General features: G+C 36.4%; 1 protein-coding gene across 1 annotated transcript in view; it reads left to right on the top strand.

Moving 5' to 3' along the window:
• Positions 1-15,440, top strand: part of LOC108520366 (rap guanine nucleotide exchange factor 2-like) — a 95,153-nt gene that overhangs the window by 69,057 nt on the left and 10,656 nt on the right. The window contains 9 exon segments of the mRNA XM_017859705.1: positions 3,861-4,018; positions 4,662-4,912; positions 6,978-7,351; positions 8,296-8,507; positions 8,598-8,721; positions 9,353-9,376; positions 10,421-10,644; positions 12,094-12,303; positions 15,086-15,238. Of these exon segments, the coding sequence (XP_017715194.1) occupies positions 3,861-4,018; positions 4,662-4,912; positions 6,978-7,351; positions 8,296-8,507; positions 8,598-8,721; positions 9,353-9,376; positions 10,421-10,644; positions 12,094-12,303; positions 15,086-15,238 (1,730 nt within the window).

The raw sequence follows: 15,440 nt of genomic DNA, 5'->3' as shown, positions 1-15,440 counted from the left end.
AAAATACATTTACTTTTATTCATGATAAATATACAAAGAATTTTTTTATGTTAAAATTTGTTCTAACTAAATTTGGTTCTATGACATTAATACAGAGAAGAGGGCTTTTGAAAACATGAAAACTAATATCTTCCTGATTTATTTTTTCATTGTATTAACACAGGTCTTGATTACCTTTTGGTTGCTACCTTGTTTTATTTTAAAGAGACTATATTTTAGGTACTCAGAGTCACCTCCTTATGTTGATACCTTCTCATATTAAAAGAGTAGGTAATTTTCTGCTGCATAACTCTTAAGGCTTCTTCCTCCTCCTACCCTTTTAACTGAATGAGTGTAAGCCAATAATAAATGGCTAGGACTTAATTTTCCTTAAAGGAAGGCCAAAAGGGCTTAATACATTGTTAAATTTCACTGACACAACAGGTATTGCATTACTTGATGGATATTTCAGACATCTGTGCATTTTGTATGGGTATCAGTCTCTCCTGTCCTTGTTACATGGATGCATCTCAATTCTTTTCTCATCCTGTTGTTAGGTGGCAGTGGCAATCAGCTGAGATCTTTTGGCTCCGGGCAGTTGGACTTAACCAGTTCCTCCTCTTCTCTTGGAAGTGAGAACAGTAACAAGAATAACAATGCACCACGGACCTATGGGATAGGTGGGGTTTATAGAACCAAAAACGGGGTGGGAAAGAGAGGAATCATCTCATTAGTTAATGAAAATGGGAGAATTCCTCCATATGTCAAGTGCTCCATCTGAGTGATTTATTTTTCTGAAGATTTTTTTTTTAGCAGACTGTTCAGGGAAGGCTTTAAATCTTATCTGTCAGATCTTGCAGTGTGGTTTTATAAAAAGACGTTTTATAAATGAACACATTAAATCTTATCAAGACCTGTGCAGCCTTTAAAAAATAAATCAGGAATTACCAATATATTGAAAGAATATACTTAAACTGGCAACATTTAGATGCTCTAGATTTTAGTTTTTCTTAGGTAAGTGGCATTGAAGAAATTTGCATTGCATATAATATAAAATAAATACTTAAGTAACATGAGATCCCTAGTAATGTAGACAAGAAAAAAAAAGAATATTGAGAAAGAAGATTTGGATTTTTTTCATTAAAAATATCAAGATAGGGCCGGGCACAGTGGCTCACACCTGTAATCCCAGCACTTTGGGAGGCCGAGACAGGCTGATCACCTGAGGCCAGGAGTTCGAGACTAGCTTGACCCACATGGTGAAACCGTCNGCAAAGCTACTAAGCTAGTAATTAGAGAAGTCTAGATAGAGTATACTGTTGAGTTTTTTCCTCAAACGTTATCAGCCTTAGAGAAGCTAAGATGCTAGATAATGGCAAATTGGCAAGGTAGGCACAATCGAGCGATGTGCATAGAGAGGAAGGAGAAGGTGGGGCTTGAGCTCCCAGAATTCAGATTTGGTTGCCAAGTAAGTAGAAAAAGACTAATGAACCCAGAGACAAGAAGGAGTAAGTCAGTATACTATAAAACCAGCAAAGATTGAAAGACAATTTCAGTAACAAGGCAAGTGTTGGGGAGGTAGAATCATAAGAGGATGTGCCCAGAAAGGGATATTTCTGAATTAGGTCTTAGATGTAAAATAGTTTCAATCCAAGAGCGTCCGCATGTCTGTGGATGACAGAAATGTAGGTGAGTAATGAAGAAACTGAGAGTAGAAAGGGAGTTCATCACATAAGGTGTTAAAGTGTTACGGAGAAACGGTTCTTAAAGATTGGGTGTGCCTGCAAGATGCTAATATTTGTAGCCTTTTGTGCCAGAGTGGCCCAGTCAGCTATGCTTTGTCCTGAGCCCATAATAATGATCTCGTGTCATGTATTACACAGCAGGTTTTTGGCAGAGACTGCTTTATATGGTTGAAAAATAAAATTCCACTAACGTGAAAGTTTTCATCTTTTACGGAATGTTGTTACTTTTAGTCTTTATGCCTGTTTTATGCTTCAATAGAAATTTAATTTTGTCCCAGACTGACCTATGAATTTGAAATAATTCACACTGAAATTGTCTTTGATTTTTTAAATTTTTATTTCAGTAGCATTTGGGGTACAAGTGACTTTTTGTTACGTGGATGAATTATATAGTGGTGGTGAATTCTGGGATTTTAGTGCACCCATCACCCAAGCAGTATACATTGCACCTGATGTGTAGCTTTGTTTAATCCCTGGTCCCCACCTCACCCTTCCCCTTCTGAGTCTCCAAAGTCCATTATATCACTCAGTATGCCTTTGCCTACTCATAGCTTATAAGTGAGAACATAGGGATTTTGGTTTTCCACCATTATTTCACTTAGAGTAATGACCAACAGCTCCATCCAAGTTGCTGCAAAAGACATGATTTTGTTCCTTTTTATGGCTGAGTAACATTCCGTGGTGTAGCTGTGAACGCGTTTTCTTTATCCACTCGTTAGTTGGTGGGCACTTAGGTTGCTTCCATAGTTTTGCAATTGTGAATCATGCTGCTCTAAACAAAACATGTGCAAGTGTCTTTTTCATACAATGTGAAATTGTCTCTAATTTTAATTTAATTTTGTCTTTAAAAAATGTTTTGCCCTTATTTACCAATATAATTTCCATTTTCAAAATAAAAAAAGTAAAGAGGAGAAATGCTACTGTTTTTTAGCGTAGCCATTAAAAATAGTAGTTATTATGATCAAGCCCTAATGTGGGAACAGCTAATAAATGCTAAATTTATTCATTTTATTCATGACACCTTAGTTTATATTCCAGCCTTAATATAATTTTCCTCTTATTTCAAGGTGTTTATAGAAACTAGTCTGAGCTATAACCATTTTCTTGTGACCCCAGTTATTTCTGTGTGTGTTTGCTTATTGCTTTATGTGATGTTTTGTTTTGGAAACAGTTGACCCTTCATTCTAGAAATAGTTTTACATATTGTTAAATCATGTTTCAAGAGTTCACAGTAACAGGCTTTTTATAAATGGAAACGAGTTTGTTGCTGTCAATAATAACCAGTATTTCTCTGGATACTTAAATGGGTAGCTAGAAATTTTAATCGGAGAATTAAAAGTCAGTCATTGGATTTGTATTGCCTTTTCTTTGATACTAGGAAATGTCACCATGCACCACTGTTTTTTTATGCTCTGTATAATCAAGAAATAATGTCTGTGTCAGAGTCTCCTTACATTGGACTCCATAGTGATCTCATTTTTTCTCTAAAGCATTGGAAAATAACATTAGGACACTTTGAATTTTTTTCCTCCTCTTTTCATTTTACTCAATTTCTTCAACTATTGAAGGTCAAATTATAAAATAATTTATCATTCTGATGCAGAACTATCAGTTGAGTGAGGTAAATGTATTCTTTTAATCTACTTTTCTTAAATCCATTTCCATCAGAAGCTAGAGCTTATTTTTTTAAATACATTTCTATGGTGAGAAACTACTAATTTTTGTTATGACTTACCTACTTAGAAAAACCATAGGTTTTAGAGAAACATACTATACACTTAAGAAACAGCAAAATGAGGCTGGGTGCTGTTACTCATGCCTGTAATCCTAGCACTTTGGGAGGCCGCAGTGGGAGGATCACTACTGAGGCCAAGGGTTTCAAGACCAGCCTGAGCAACAAAGCAAGATGCTGTGTCTAAAAAAAAAAAAAAAAAAAACAGAGCAAAACAAAAACACCAAAATGAGTCAGATACACTTAAACAGTAGTTGCTTTTGCAATTTTCAACCACATTTATTAATGATGTTTTACATTAGCTGCAAAATAATGGAATACGGTTTTGGTCTGTGTCTATTGTATAGTGATGACTTACAGCTTTTTAACTTGCTGATAATTTTCAAATTTTCCTCTTTGTTCAGTGATATTGGGATTGGTCAGTCTCAAGATGACAGCATAGTAGGATTAAGGCAGACAAAGCACATCCCAACTGCATTGCCTGTCAGTGGAACCTTATCATCCAGTAATCCTGATTTATTGCAGTCACATCATCGCATTTTAGACTTCAGTACTACTCCTGGTGAGTATCACCAACACTTCTTTTGTTTTCTTGTAGTTATCTTTTTATTTCTAACATAATGGTCATGTTGTATCTATCTCTCTTCATTTGTCATGGATTATATCAGATGCTGAGTAAGGATGAACCTTAAACTTCAAGATTCTTGAAACCAGGTGTTGGAACCAGTTCTCTTTATATTCAGCACAATATTTTTATATGGCCATAGGCAGATTCTCTCTCTGAACTTGTTTCTTCTTTCATAAAATGAAGATAATGCATCCCATGCCATGATTACTAAATCATATCAAATAAATAGAGTAAGAGGCATATTTTAGGTCTATTTAATGGACTTTTCAATACAATAAAGATTAACTCTGGATTTAAATTTTATTTCTTTGATGCCAGCATGACAGTCTCGTGTGCTGCTGTTGTCTACTGATGTGCTTGCTGGTGTCTGTAGATCAATCTGTTATCTTTAGGGAAAGGTGTGTTCTTGCAGCAGAACAGCATGTAGGTTGACTGATTCTTTGAGGAAGACCTAGAGTAAGGGAGAAGTAAAAGTTCAGCATTGCTTTTTCTAGGGAGCTTTTCCCAATTACTTTGGTTAATTGCATTGCCATATATTAAAATTCTTTCTACTTATGTGTGACTTTTCTTTCCCCAGACTTGCCAGATCAAGTGCTAAGGGTTTTTAAGGCTGATCAGCAAAGCCGCTACATCATGATCAGTAAGGACACTACGGCAAAGGAAGTGGTTATTCAGGCTATCAGGGAGTTTGCTGTTACTGCCACCCCGGATCAATATTCACTATGTGAGGTCTCTGTCACACCTGAGGGAGTAATCAAACAAAGAAGGCTTCCAGATCAGCTTTCCAAACTTGCTGACAGAATACAACTGAGTGGAAGGTATATATTGTCTACCTTACTGATTTCTTTATCTCCTCTTCAAACCCACATCAAAGTCTAAGAGATGAGCAGTTTTCAAAGTGTTTTTTAAATGAGTAAGTGCCCCTGCAGATTAAAAAGTAGTTGTTTTTTTTTCCTTTCACCAAGAATTACTGTATGAAAGCAAATGCACACAGTCGACTACTGACCCTAACAAGGATCTCTTAGGCACTTGTTCAAAGGCACTGTGACCTCAAGGTTGTTACTGACTGCCACAATGCGTGCTGTAACTTCTCATGCTTGCCTTAGGGTCCTGGTTTGGAAGGCGAGAGTATGCTTGACATAAAGTCACAGAGTTAAACGCGGGTGCTGTCTTCCCTTCGGATAGGTACATTCACAGGCACATTTTCTAATCATATTCTAGTGTTATTTGCTCCTGCACACCCAACTTTTCTAGGAGCTTCCTTAGTTTAGGCAGAGGCATCTATGACAATGTGGTTGGCCACTACTGCCTGTTACTGTGCATTGTGCTATGAAATACACTTCTTAACTCTGAAACCAAACTTTACTTGCTGCAGAGCTTAGTCCTTTGCTGCAGAAGTGCTTGTATCACACATGTTACTTGCAAGAAAATGTTGTATCTGATTTTACTATTCTCTTCAATGATATTTTCATTGTTAGGTGTATGTAACTTTATCTTCAAGTCACAATAAGTGCAAGTTGAAAAAGAAAATAGTTGTTTTGGTTCTCATAATGGCTGGTTTCTACACTGAAAATTAAGCAGTTCCATAAATCATATTATTTCTATTTTTAACTTACGGAGTGTTTCCCTGTATTTGACTTTTCCATGTTACAGGTTTAAACCAGTATGTAATTCATTCAAAACTTTGATTTTCTTGCCATCAACTGTAACTTTCTTATGCCTCTTCACTTTTGTTTTCAAACACTAGCAAATAGTTTTGTTTTAGTCGCTCTGTTTTTTCCAGTTATCATTTTAATGCACATTGATATATCTGGAACCACACTAGTTTGACAGAGCTCCACTGAGCTATAAATTCATGATTCACATTCATTATTGAAGAAAATTATAGATGGGTATGTCATGGGCTTCATGAGTAACCAAAATGGAGAATGTTAAATCTGTGAAAATCAAGGGTGCAAAGTATATATTTTCTGTCATATGTGTTTGTCTTGGTGAAATATACAAAAAAACATTTTAGCAGGGCCCCTACTGTGCTCATTCTGTTTTTTCGTTTATGGAATTTCACAGAGAAAGCATGTGTCTAAAAAAGAAAAACAAAACAAAAAAATACCACCACCACCATACCACAGACACACACACACACACACACAAACACACAAACACACACACGACAAACATCTTAATGCTATTTTCAACAAATTACCTAAAAGGAGAAGGAGCTCCAGCCCTGTGTTCTCATTTTTGCACTGGCATTAACTAGTCAACCTTTAGGAGCCTGTTTCCTATTCTGACAAATAAGTATAATACCTACCATCCACTTACCTGCAGAGTTTTTATGAAAATCCAGATTTTTTAAAGTTAACGTATTGTACGATTGTTCTATTCATAGGATCAAATAGAGGGAAGTAGCTTAGGGTTTCTTAGGTATTTGAATAAATAAGTAAACCTGGATTGTTACAATTTGGGTCCATCAATAATCACAGATTATTGGGAAAATAAAAATGATGACCTACTTGTGTCTGATCTTTCCTGCTTCCTGCCTTAGGATCTAGTTCCTTTTAAACTAAAATGTGGCTATTTTCTGTTATTTTAGCAAAAGGGTAAAATACTTCCAAAAGCAGGAAAAGAAAGGAGAGAAAGAAAGTCCAGCTAGTAAAAGTGAAATTCCATGTGATTTGTTTGTTTCTACCACCTACTTCTGGATAGGCAGTTCTGTGACCTGGTACCTGAGACAGCAGCTGCACTGTCTTGGTTGAAGAGAAATCTTCCATCATTCAAATTAGTGTTCTCTGTAACTTTCCATAAAAAGTAGCATTATTCTTTCAAGGAATATCATGAGATTGCTGCATAGGCTTTGACTCTGGTATGTTTCTGTTTTTCACAGGTATTATCTGAAAACAACATGGAAACAGAAACTCTATGTTCTGATGAAGATGCTCAGGAGTTGTTGAGAGAGAGTCAAATTTCCCTCCTTCAGCTCAGCACTGTGGAAGTTGCCACACAGCTCTCTATGCGAAATTTTGAACTCTTTCGCAACATTGAACCTACAGAATATATAGATGATTTATTTAAACTCAGATCAAAAACCAGCTGTGCCAACCTGAAGAGATTTGAAGAAGTCATTAACCAGGAAACATTTTGGGTAGCATCTGAAATTCTCAGAGAAACAAACCAGCTGAAGAGGATGAAGATCATTAAGCATTTCATCAAGATAGCACTGCACTGTAGGGAATGCAAGAATTTTAACTCAATGTTTGCAATCATTAGGTAAGAGAACACATTTTTCTTAAGATTCAATTCAGTTCACAGATTTAAAATATGTATCAGTCCAGGAACATCGTATAATTAGTGTAAATGCAGTAGATTTTAATTGACTCATAAGGGACAATTCTTTTTCTCTGAATCCTAACCTTAATTTAAAATCTCTCGTACCAAAAAAACAGCTGTGCCAACCTGAAGAGATTTGAAGAAGCCATTAAGCAGGAAACATTTTGGTAGCATCTGAAGTTCTGATTTGGAGCTCAGAAAATCTATATCCCCACTTTTTTGTTTTTCAAGTTTGTTTCAACTTTTCTCAATATCAGTTTATTTTTCTGTGGAAATAACAATACCCCAAAGAGTTATCAACAAGATTAATGATATCATGTATGTGGAGTTCCATCAAATAGCACAAAGCAGATGGCCAGGAAATGTTAATTTTCTTCCCTTTTTTTAAGAGCTTAGATTGAGGTTAGAAGAAAAAAAAATGGCAACAATTAGTTATGTTGCTATTGAGGGTGATTATTAAATGAGTCATTTTCTCTGTCTGGGAGTTTAGTCATACTCTCATTACTATCATAGCTTATTTTATTACTGGAGGATATTTGCTCAGTCGGTTTTATCAAAAGGCCGCTATGGGCTAAGCACTGGTATGTATACATACTGCTATGTATGGAAACAAAGCATCAATACTTATATTCAGATGGTTTTGCTGATAGTAAACAGATGAGGAGGGTCTATAGGGAAGAGAAGAGTAAAACGCCTTGGCTTGACCCTGACCCTACTTCCCTGTGCCATGTCATTCCCCAGAATTATCATGAACAGTTTCTTATGCAGCCTTCTGTAAATTGTTATGCATATAAAGCATAAACAAGGAGGTGTTATGTGTCAATAAATAATCTGTACACTATTTTACTTTAGTTGTTATATCACGTTTCTTTTTCTCCTCTCAGTGGCCTAAACCTGGCACCAGTGGCAAGACTGCGAACAACCTGGGAGAAACTTCCCAATAAATACGAAAAACTATTTCAAGATCTCCAAGACCTGTTTGATCCTTCCAGAAACATGGCGAAATATCGCAATGTTCTCAATAGTCAAAACCTACAACCACCCATAATCCCTCTGTTTCCAGTTATCAAGAAGGATCTCACCTTCCTTCACGAAGGTAAACATAAGGCAGAGGGTTTCCATCTTCGCTTGGAGAAGCATAGAATAAATGCCATGTGATTTCCTTTTTCTTCTCTGTCGATTTCAGGAAATGACTCAAAAGTAGACGGCCTGGTCAATTTTGAGAAGTTAAGGATGATCGCAAAAGAAATTCGTCACGTTGGCCGAATGGCTTCAGTGAACATGGACCCAGCCCTCATGTTCAGGACTCGGTGAGTATTTTATCTTCAGTGCTACGTGTGAGAGTAGAGAAGGTTAAATTTAGAGCTTCCCAATAAATGATTTTTTAAAAGTTTGAGTATTTATATTTGTCCTATGGCAGAAATTATAGTAGGATGTGCTGAGAATCACCTGTGATCTCTAATTTGGAATAAATGTCTTATTCTGTATAAAGTGTTCTTTTGGCTGTCAGTAAAAACAGTTTGTCCTTCAGACATTTTCAGTGTAATAGTCACAATTATGTATTTCTTATTTCTCAGAACACTGACTCGTAGAGCTAAAACTCATAACTAGTAGTATGAACTAAAATATGTAAATACCCGAAATAGTCTTGTCTTAATATCCACACAACAGATTTAGCTAGCAGTGTAGTAAAAAGTGATTAATTCAGTGAAAGAGAGAAAAGTCGGTCTTAATTCTAGAACAAAAAATTTAAATATATTTGTCTTTTAAGCTAGAAAAATATTTCTAGTAAAGTTGCGTGTGTGAGGTCATTATGCAGTTTAATGTTTGTGGGCTTCTAGAACTGCTTATCCAGAAGTCTAGTCCTTTCTTTCTGAGCTTGTGATCTTTCTGTCTCTCTTTCTACACCCATGCTTCAATCTCCATGGCTCTCACTTACAGGAAGAAGAAATGGCGGAGTTTGGGGTAAGTGGTGGAGACCTTGCATACCCACACACAGTCCTTATTCTGCTCATTGTATTGTTTTCTTACCTGCTGTATTTTCTGATGCTTTGCATTTTTGCATTTTTTTCCTTAACCCTCTTGCTGTAGCAGAATTTCAGATGGCAAACTGACTTCAAGTTTAATCTGTTGGGGCTTTTGCTTTTGAAGTCATGATCCATGAGAGCTGTGAAATGATTGATGACTGTTCTGGGGAACTATAGGCCAGTTTTTCTGAGCTCTTAGAAAGATTTTATTTTAATATAATTGGTGTGTCTTGAAATGCGGAACGCTGAAAGTAGGGGAGGGGAGGAAGGATATTAGAAGGAAAATTGTGCGATTAAAATATTTCACAGATATGTGAGAAATAAATATTTTAATATAAAATAGGTGCCCCAGGTGTTAAACCCAAATTTTTTACAGCTCAACTAACTACTATTTTCATTCTGTATAAACCAATCCTTTTTAAAAATAATTCTTAACAATTCATGTGCTCAATAGTTTCCATACATATATGTTTACATTTGCATGATTGTTTTATTAACAGATTGACCGTATTACTTTAAAAACTCACTACATTCAACTCAAGGAATAAGAAGACAATTGTGAACATTGTAGTTAATTTTATTTAAATATATGTATAATATCCTCTTTAGGGGAAGTAATCTTAATGTTGCAAATCTTAATGATTATAGCTGTGTATTCTTGAATGAGCTTTTATATGTAATTATTATTTTCTGGCATCTGTGAGAGAACTGCCTTAAATGCTCTATAGAGGTGAAAAGAATTTCCTAGTTCGAACTGAACAGGTGCCAAACATATATTTTTATATGTATATTATGTATAATTTTCTTTTAACTAAATTTTTTAAATCTATATTATTCTATATTCCTGTGTAACAGTTTACTCACTGGAATGAAGCATGTGACCTTTTGAACATAGAATATTAATATCAGTCTTGGCACGTTTTAAATAGATAAAGTACTCCCATGCTAGAGTGAGCTGCATATCTACCTTTTCATCTTCCAGGTCTCTCAGCCAGGGTAGTACAAACGCAACAGTGCTAGATGTTGCTCAGACAGGTGGTCATAAAAAGCGGGTACGTCGTAGTTCCTTTCTCAATGCCAAAAAGCTTTATGAAGATGCCCAAATGGCTCGAAAAGTGAAGCAGTACCTTTCCAATTTGGAGCTAGAAATGGACGAGGAGAGTCTTCAGACATTATCTCTGCAGTGTGAGCCAGCAACCAACACATGTGAGTTTTTCCTTAAAGTGGCTGCCGACTTTGGCTAGAATGCAGATTTGTTTCCTGTACAGTGATATGGGCAGTGACAAAATAAGGCTTAGTGCAGAGGGGGAGCTGGCAATCATGAGATATACTAGTCTTTCCCTTGAATGCTAATATTGAATACTGGATAGCACTGTGTGCGGCCAGGCCCTCAGGTCAACTGGGTTAGTGTGTAGAGGATGACACTGTCCACATCTAGGGCAGCCCATTGCTTTAGTTTCACCTGGACACAGCCAGTACACATGCAGGGGGCGCATATGTAGATGTGGCTCCCAATTACGTGTCTTGTGTTCTCACAAAGGTGCCCCCAAATTATGGGCAACCTGAGGGGAGTCGGGGCATAAAGTTGGGTGTGCTGGCTGCCTTTTAACCACTAGCCCAGACAACACCCAACAACAAATTCACCTACCAGTTAGAGCAATAATTCTGCTCCACAATGAACCACAATAGCCTTTAAAAATCTGGTTAGTCTATAAATGGGGCAGTTTTTTTTTTTCTAAATCTGCATCTTGACTTATAGGACAAAGGCATTTTCCATTCAGTACACTCCTGTGTCTTTTATGGGCAGGTTTGAAGATGTCTTCTATAGGATTTAATTTAGATAGGTGATTTGAGAAGATTTGGATTATTAGATTTACCCAGGACACTGTAGAAGCACTGTGTCATGGTGAAGAGCTTGTCCTCTGGAGTCAGAGTGGTCTGAGTTCAAATCCTGTTTGCCTCCTCTTACTAGCAATGCAGGCTTAGGCAAGTTACTTGACCTCCCTAATCCTTAGCTTCCAGGTGTGTAAAAGGGAGGAAGCATACATATGTCATTGAGTTTTGCATATTAAGATACTACATGCACAATATTTAATTGTCCTAAATTGCTTTGCCATTTATCTACCACAATATATATACTCAGTATAATACTCAAGCATTTTTGGCTACTGTTTGCTTGCATAGATAATTCTACTTCCTAGGAATGTGGTAGTAAATAGATTGCAGTTGGCAGCATTTATTAAATAAAAACTTAGCACATACTTGTCAAACAATTTGGGACACCATTTTAGAAAAATAGTGCCTGATGACTTGTCTGTTGTAGCTTTTATCATGTATTTGTGTCTTTCATATACATGGATATAACATATTGAACTACCCACATTTTCTATATTTTAATGGGGTGTTTAATAGTATAATCATCTTTTGAGATTGCTGACTTCATAAAGTAGATACCTTTGTCCTGCCACATACCTAATATTTTCTGTAACTAGGGTCCCCCATCCATTTCTGTGCTTCATAAAGGCAACAGGACGAAAGGAGTGCATTTTAGTATTTTAACTGCAGAAAATGCTCACACAGTTCTAAAATTATCTTCTACATAGCTACTAGCATCTAAAATTCTTTGTTCTATTTTCAAACCCAAACAATTATCAGTGCCTAAGAATCCTGGTGACAAAAAGCCTGTCAAATCCGAGACCTCTCCGGTAGCTCCAAGGGCAGGGTCACAGCAGAAAGCTCAGTCCCTGCCACAGCCCCAGCAGCAGCCACCACCAGCACATAAAATCAACCAGGGACTGCAGGTTCCCGCCGTGTCCCTTTATCCTTCACGGAAGAAAGTGCCCGTAAAGGATCTCCCACCTTTTGGTAAGTGATTACATTCATTTCTTTTTTTGGTGCCATTCACTCTCATGGTTTGCAAATTAGGAAAAAAATATTTGTCTTGGATAACTTTGTCTAATATATTTGAGTTTCTCTGTTAATTATTAGCTCCTAATAAAACCTGAACATTCAGCAAGTTAAACCTGACTTTGCCAATGGAAGGGGTTGTTTTTATAAGTAATATCTCATTTAATCATGCTAATTTGCTACGACGGGGTATTAATAGAGAAGTTATGTGTCCATTTAATTTTTGCTGAGTGCAGAAGATGTTTTGTTCATTTACATTATTTAAACTGGTTTTTGCCTTAGAACCAACGAACTGCTGGGATTTAAGCAGAATATTTTTAAGTTAAATGAATTGTCTGAAGGTAAATTCTTATTTGTTGACTCACTGATTCTGTAGCTTAGGGGGAAAAATAAAGCAACTAACTCCTGAGTATGGAGGAGCTAAATCACACTTCATTTTCCTACGAAAAGAAAACATCTAGTAGTTTAGCCCCTTTGTGGAAGTGGTACAGCACAATAATTTTTCATAAAATGCACAGCTTATTTTTTTCTACGTATATGTGAATGAAATAATTGATAAAAAAATAAATTATTAAAAATAAAGGGATAGTAAGCTGGGGGCAGTAGCTCACGCCTGTAATCCCAGCACTTCAGGAGGCTGAGGCAGATGGATCACTTGAGGCCAGGAGTTGGAGACCAACTTGCCCAACATGGCGAAACCCCGTCTTTACGAAAAATACAAAACTTAGCTGGGCATGATGGTGCACGCCGGCAGTCCTAGCTACCTGGGAAGCTAAGGCACAAGAATTGCTTGAACCTGGGGGGTGGAAATTGTAGTGAGCCGAGATTGCATCATTGCACTCCAACCTGGGCGACAGAGCAAGACTCTGTCGATCGATCGATCGATCCATAGATAGATAGATAGATAGATAGGAAAGAATTTACTTAGATAAAATTGGGTGTGGATAGCTAGGTCCCTGCACAGTTACAGCCCATCTGTATGGCTAGGGTGAGAGTCATTTCATAGACCTCTCACATACTCTGTGTCCTCACCTCATTCCATCTGATCAGCAAGTGTCCTCTTTATTGATATTGGGGGAGAGTAAGAAAACACCTTTCCTTGATATGTTTCTCCTTTCAAATATTTGTGTTGATCCCCTCATCACAAACACATTGAATTATGTGTTTCTTTATATATTATGTTTTTAATATGCATGCATTTCTGAATCCCCTGCAGTATGACTTCTGTATCCTCTTTATGCAGAACTTCTCATATGGAAGAATATCAGTCTTCACTTTAGCTAAAAACAGCTTATTAGCCATATTTAATATAATGTAGATGTGTCTGAGTATAAAGCTTTATCCTCCATGTTTCTGAAGCCATAGCTCTCAAAATGTCTCTAGTTCCATTTATGAACTTTAGAAATGTGGATGAAATATCATTTGTTGTCTTATATTTATTTAGTTTAACATACACATTTAAAGTCACAGTATATAAAATACTAATTTAGAGATGCTGCGGGTGTTTCCCTCACTCCAGTTCGTGAAAGAGTTTTGTTGTATATACTTTCTGCATCTTTAACATTGGTGTCTTTGTCCATCGCTGGGACCACTTTTGAAGTATCTAACACAGCTTTCTCAGGCATAACATCTTCACATCCATCCACATGGTTTGAAACATAGTACTTTTTGAATCTGTGTGTAATGCTGGCCTTGGAAATTTTTTCCAGATCAAAACTACCCATTCAATTAGCTTTATTTCCTGTGTATATGATTTCTACATGTAATCAAAGTATTACTTTAAAAGGTTTTTTTTAAAAAAAGATTGTATTAAAACATCAGACTGCTTACATGAAGTGAAATGAAGGATTAAATCTTTGTTAAATTTTACTGACTAACACTAATCTGAAGTGGTTTCAGGCTGTAGTGCCTTCCCAAATACCTCTTTGTTGTTCAAAATAAAATTGAGAGTGCCTCATAATAATATGAGAGGCTTTGTAAAATCTTTTAGTGTAACTTCCTCATTTATGAAAAATAATTTTGAGGAGGGAAATCATCTTACATTGACATATAGAATAATTTTTCCTCCACTCTCATCCTATTGGATCCTACACATGGTGCTGGCTCACTTCCTTCTTCTGAAACCACCTTCCAAGGTTTTTTGACACAGCACTTTCATGGTCTCTTCCGCCCTTCTCTTTCATCTGTTTACTTGATCAAGTATTAACTGCATGGAATTCCTTAGAGCACCTTCATTCACTTTCCTGGTTAGCTCCTCTTAGCTCTTGCCTCTGTACTCTTCTCCCTTTATTCTCACTTCCCTTGAGCTACCACTTTCCAAGGATACAAAACAGTTTCCAACTCAAATTTGGTTTCTAATAATAAACATATCTAGCTGTGCCACTTCCATCCTAAATTCAGTGTGTCCAAATTGTCCATTTTTTCTTCATTGTTGCCTAATATATTGTTGAATAAAGATGGTGACTACCTCAAAGTTTAGAATCTAATGTAAAATACCAAAAGCAAACGATTTCTGGTACTCTGGCAGATATCAGCCTGAAACTAAACTACAGGTATCTCATGCCTTCTGTAGGCACTTACTCTGTGGACCATGAAGAATACAAAGAACATTTACATTGTAAATAGGTTGAACCTCAATGTAATGATATTAAATCTTAGCACAAAAGAGTTTTTTAGTCATAAATGGTGTTTATTTTCAGACTTGAAAATACATATTGAAAGTTTTTTTTTTCTATTATAGGCATAAACTCTCCACAAGCTTTAAAGAAAATTCTTTCTTTGTCTGAAGAAGGAAGTTTGGAACGTCACAAGAAACAAGCTGAAGACACAATATCAAATGCGTCTTCGCAGCTTTCTTCTCCTCCTACTTCTCCACAGAGTTCTCCAAGGAAAGGTAGAATTAAATTACTTTTTGTTTTCTTGTATTGAAACCTATACATTTTGGCTATGGGAAATTCCAGAGTTGTGTATTACATAATTCTTAAAATTATTGTCATTTAAGATGAGCTCATATGTAATGCCCAATGGATTTTTTTCCCTCAGTTTATAAATTTGGAAGAATGGCAGTTTTAAAATGTTATACTTACAATAAATAG

This window comes from Rhinopithecus bieti, unplaced genomic scaffold (assembly GCF_001698545.2).
Source record: "Rhinopithecus bieti isolate Rb0 unplaced genomic scaffold, ASM169854v2 scaffold_50922, whole genome shotgun sequence".
Classification (NCBI taxonomy): Eukaryota; Metazoa; Chordata; class Mammalia; order Primates; family Cercopithecidae; genus Rhinopithecus; species Rhinopithecus bieti.
This window is presented reverse-complemented; position numbering and strand designations above follow the sequence as displayed.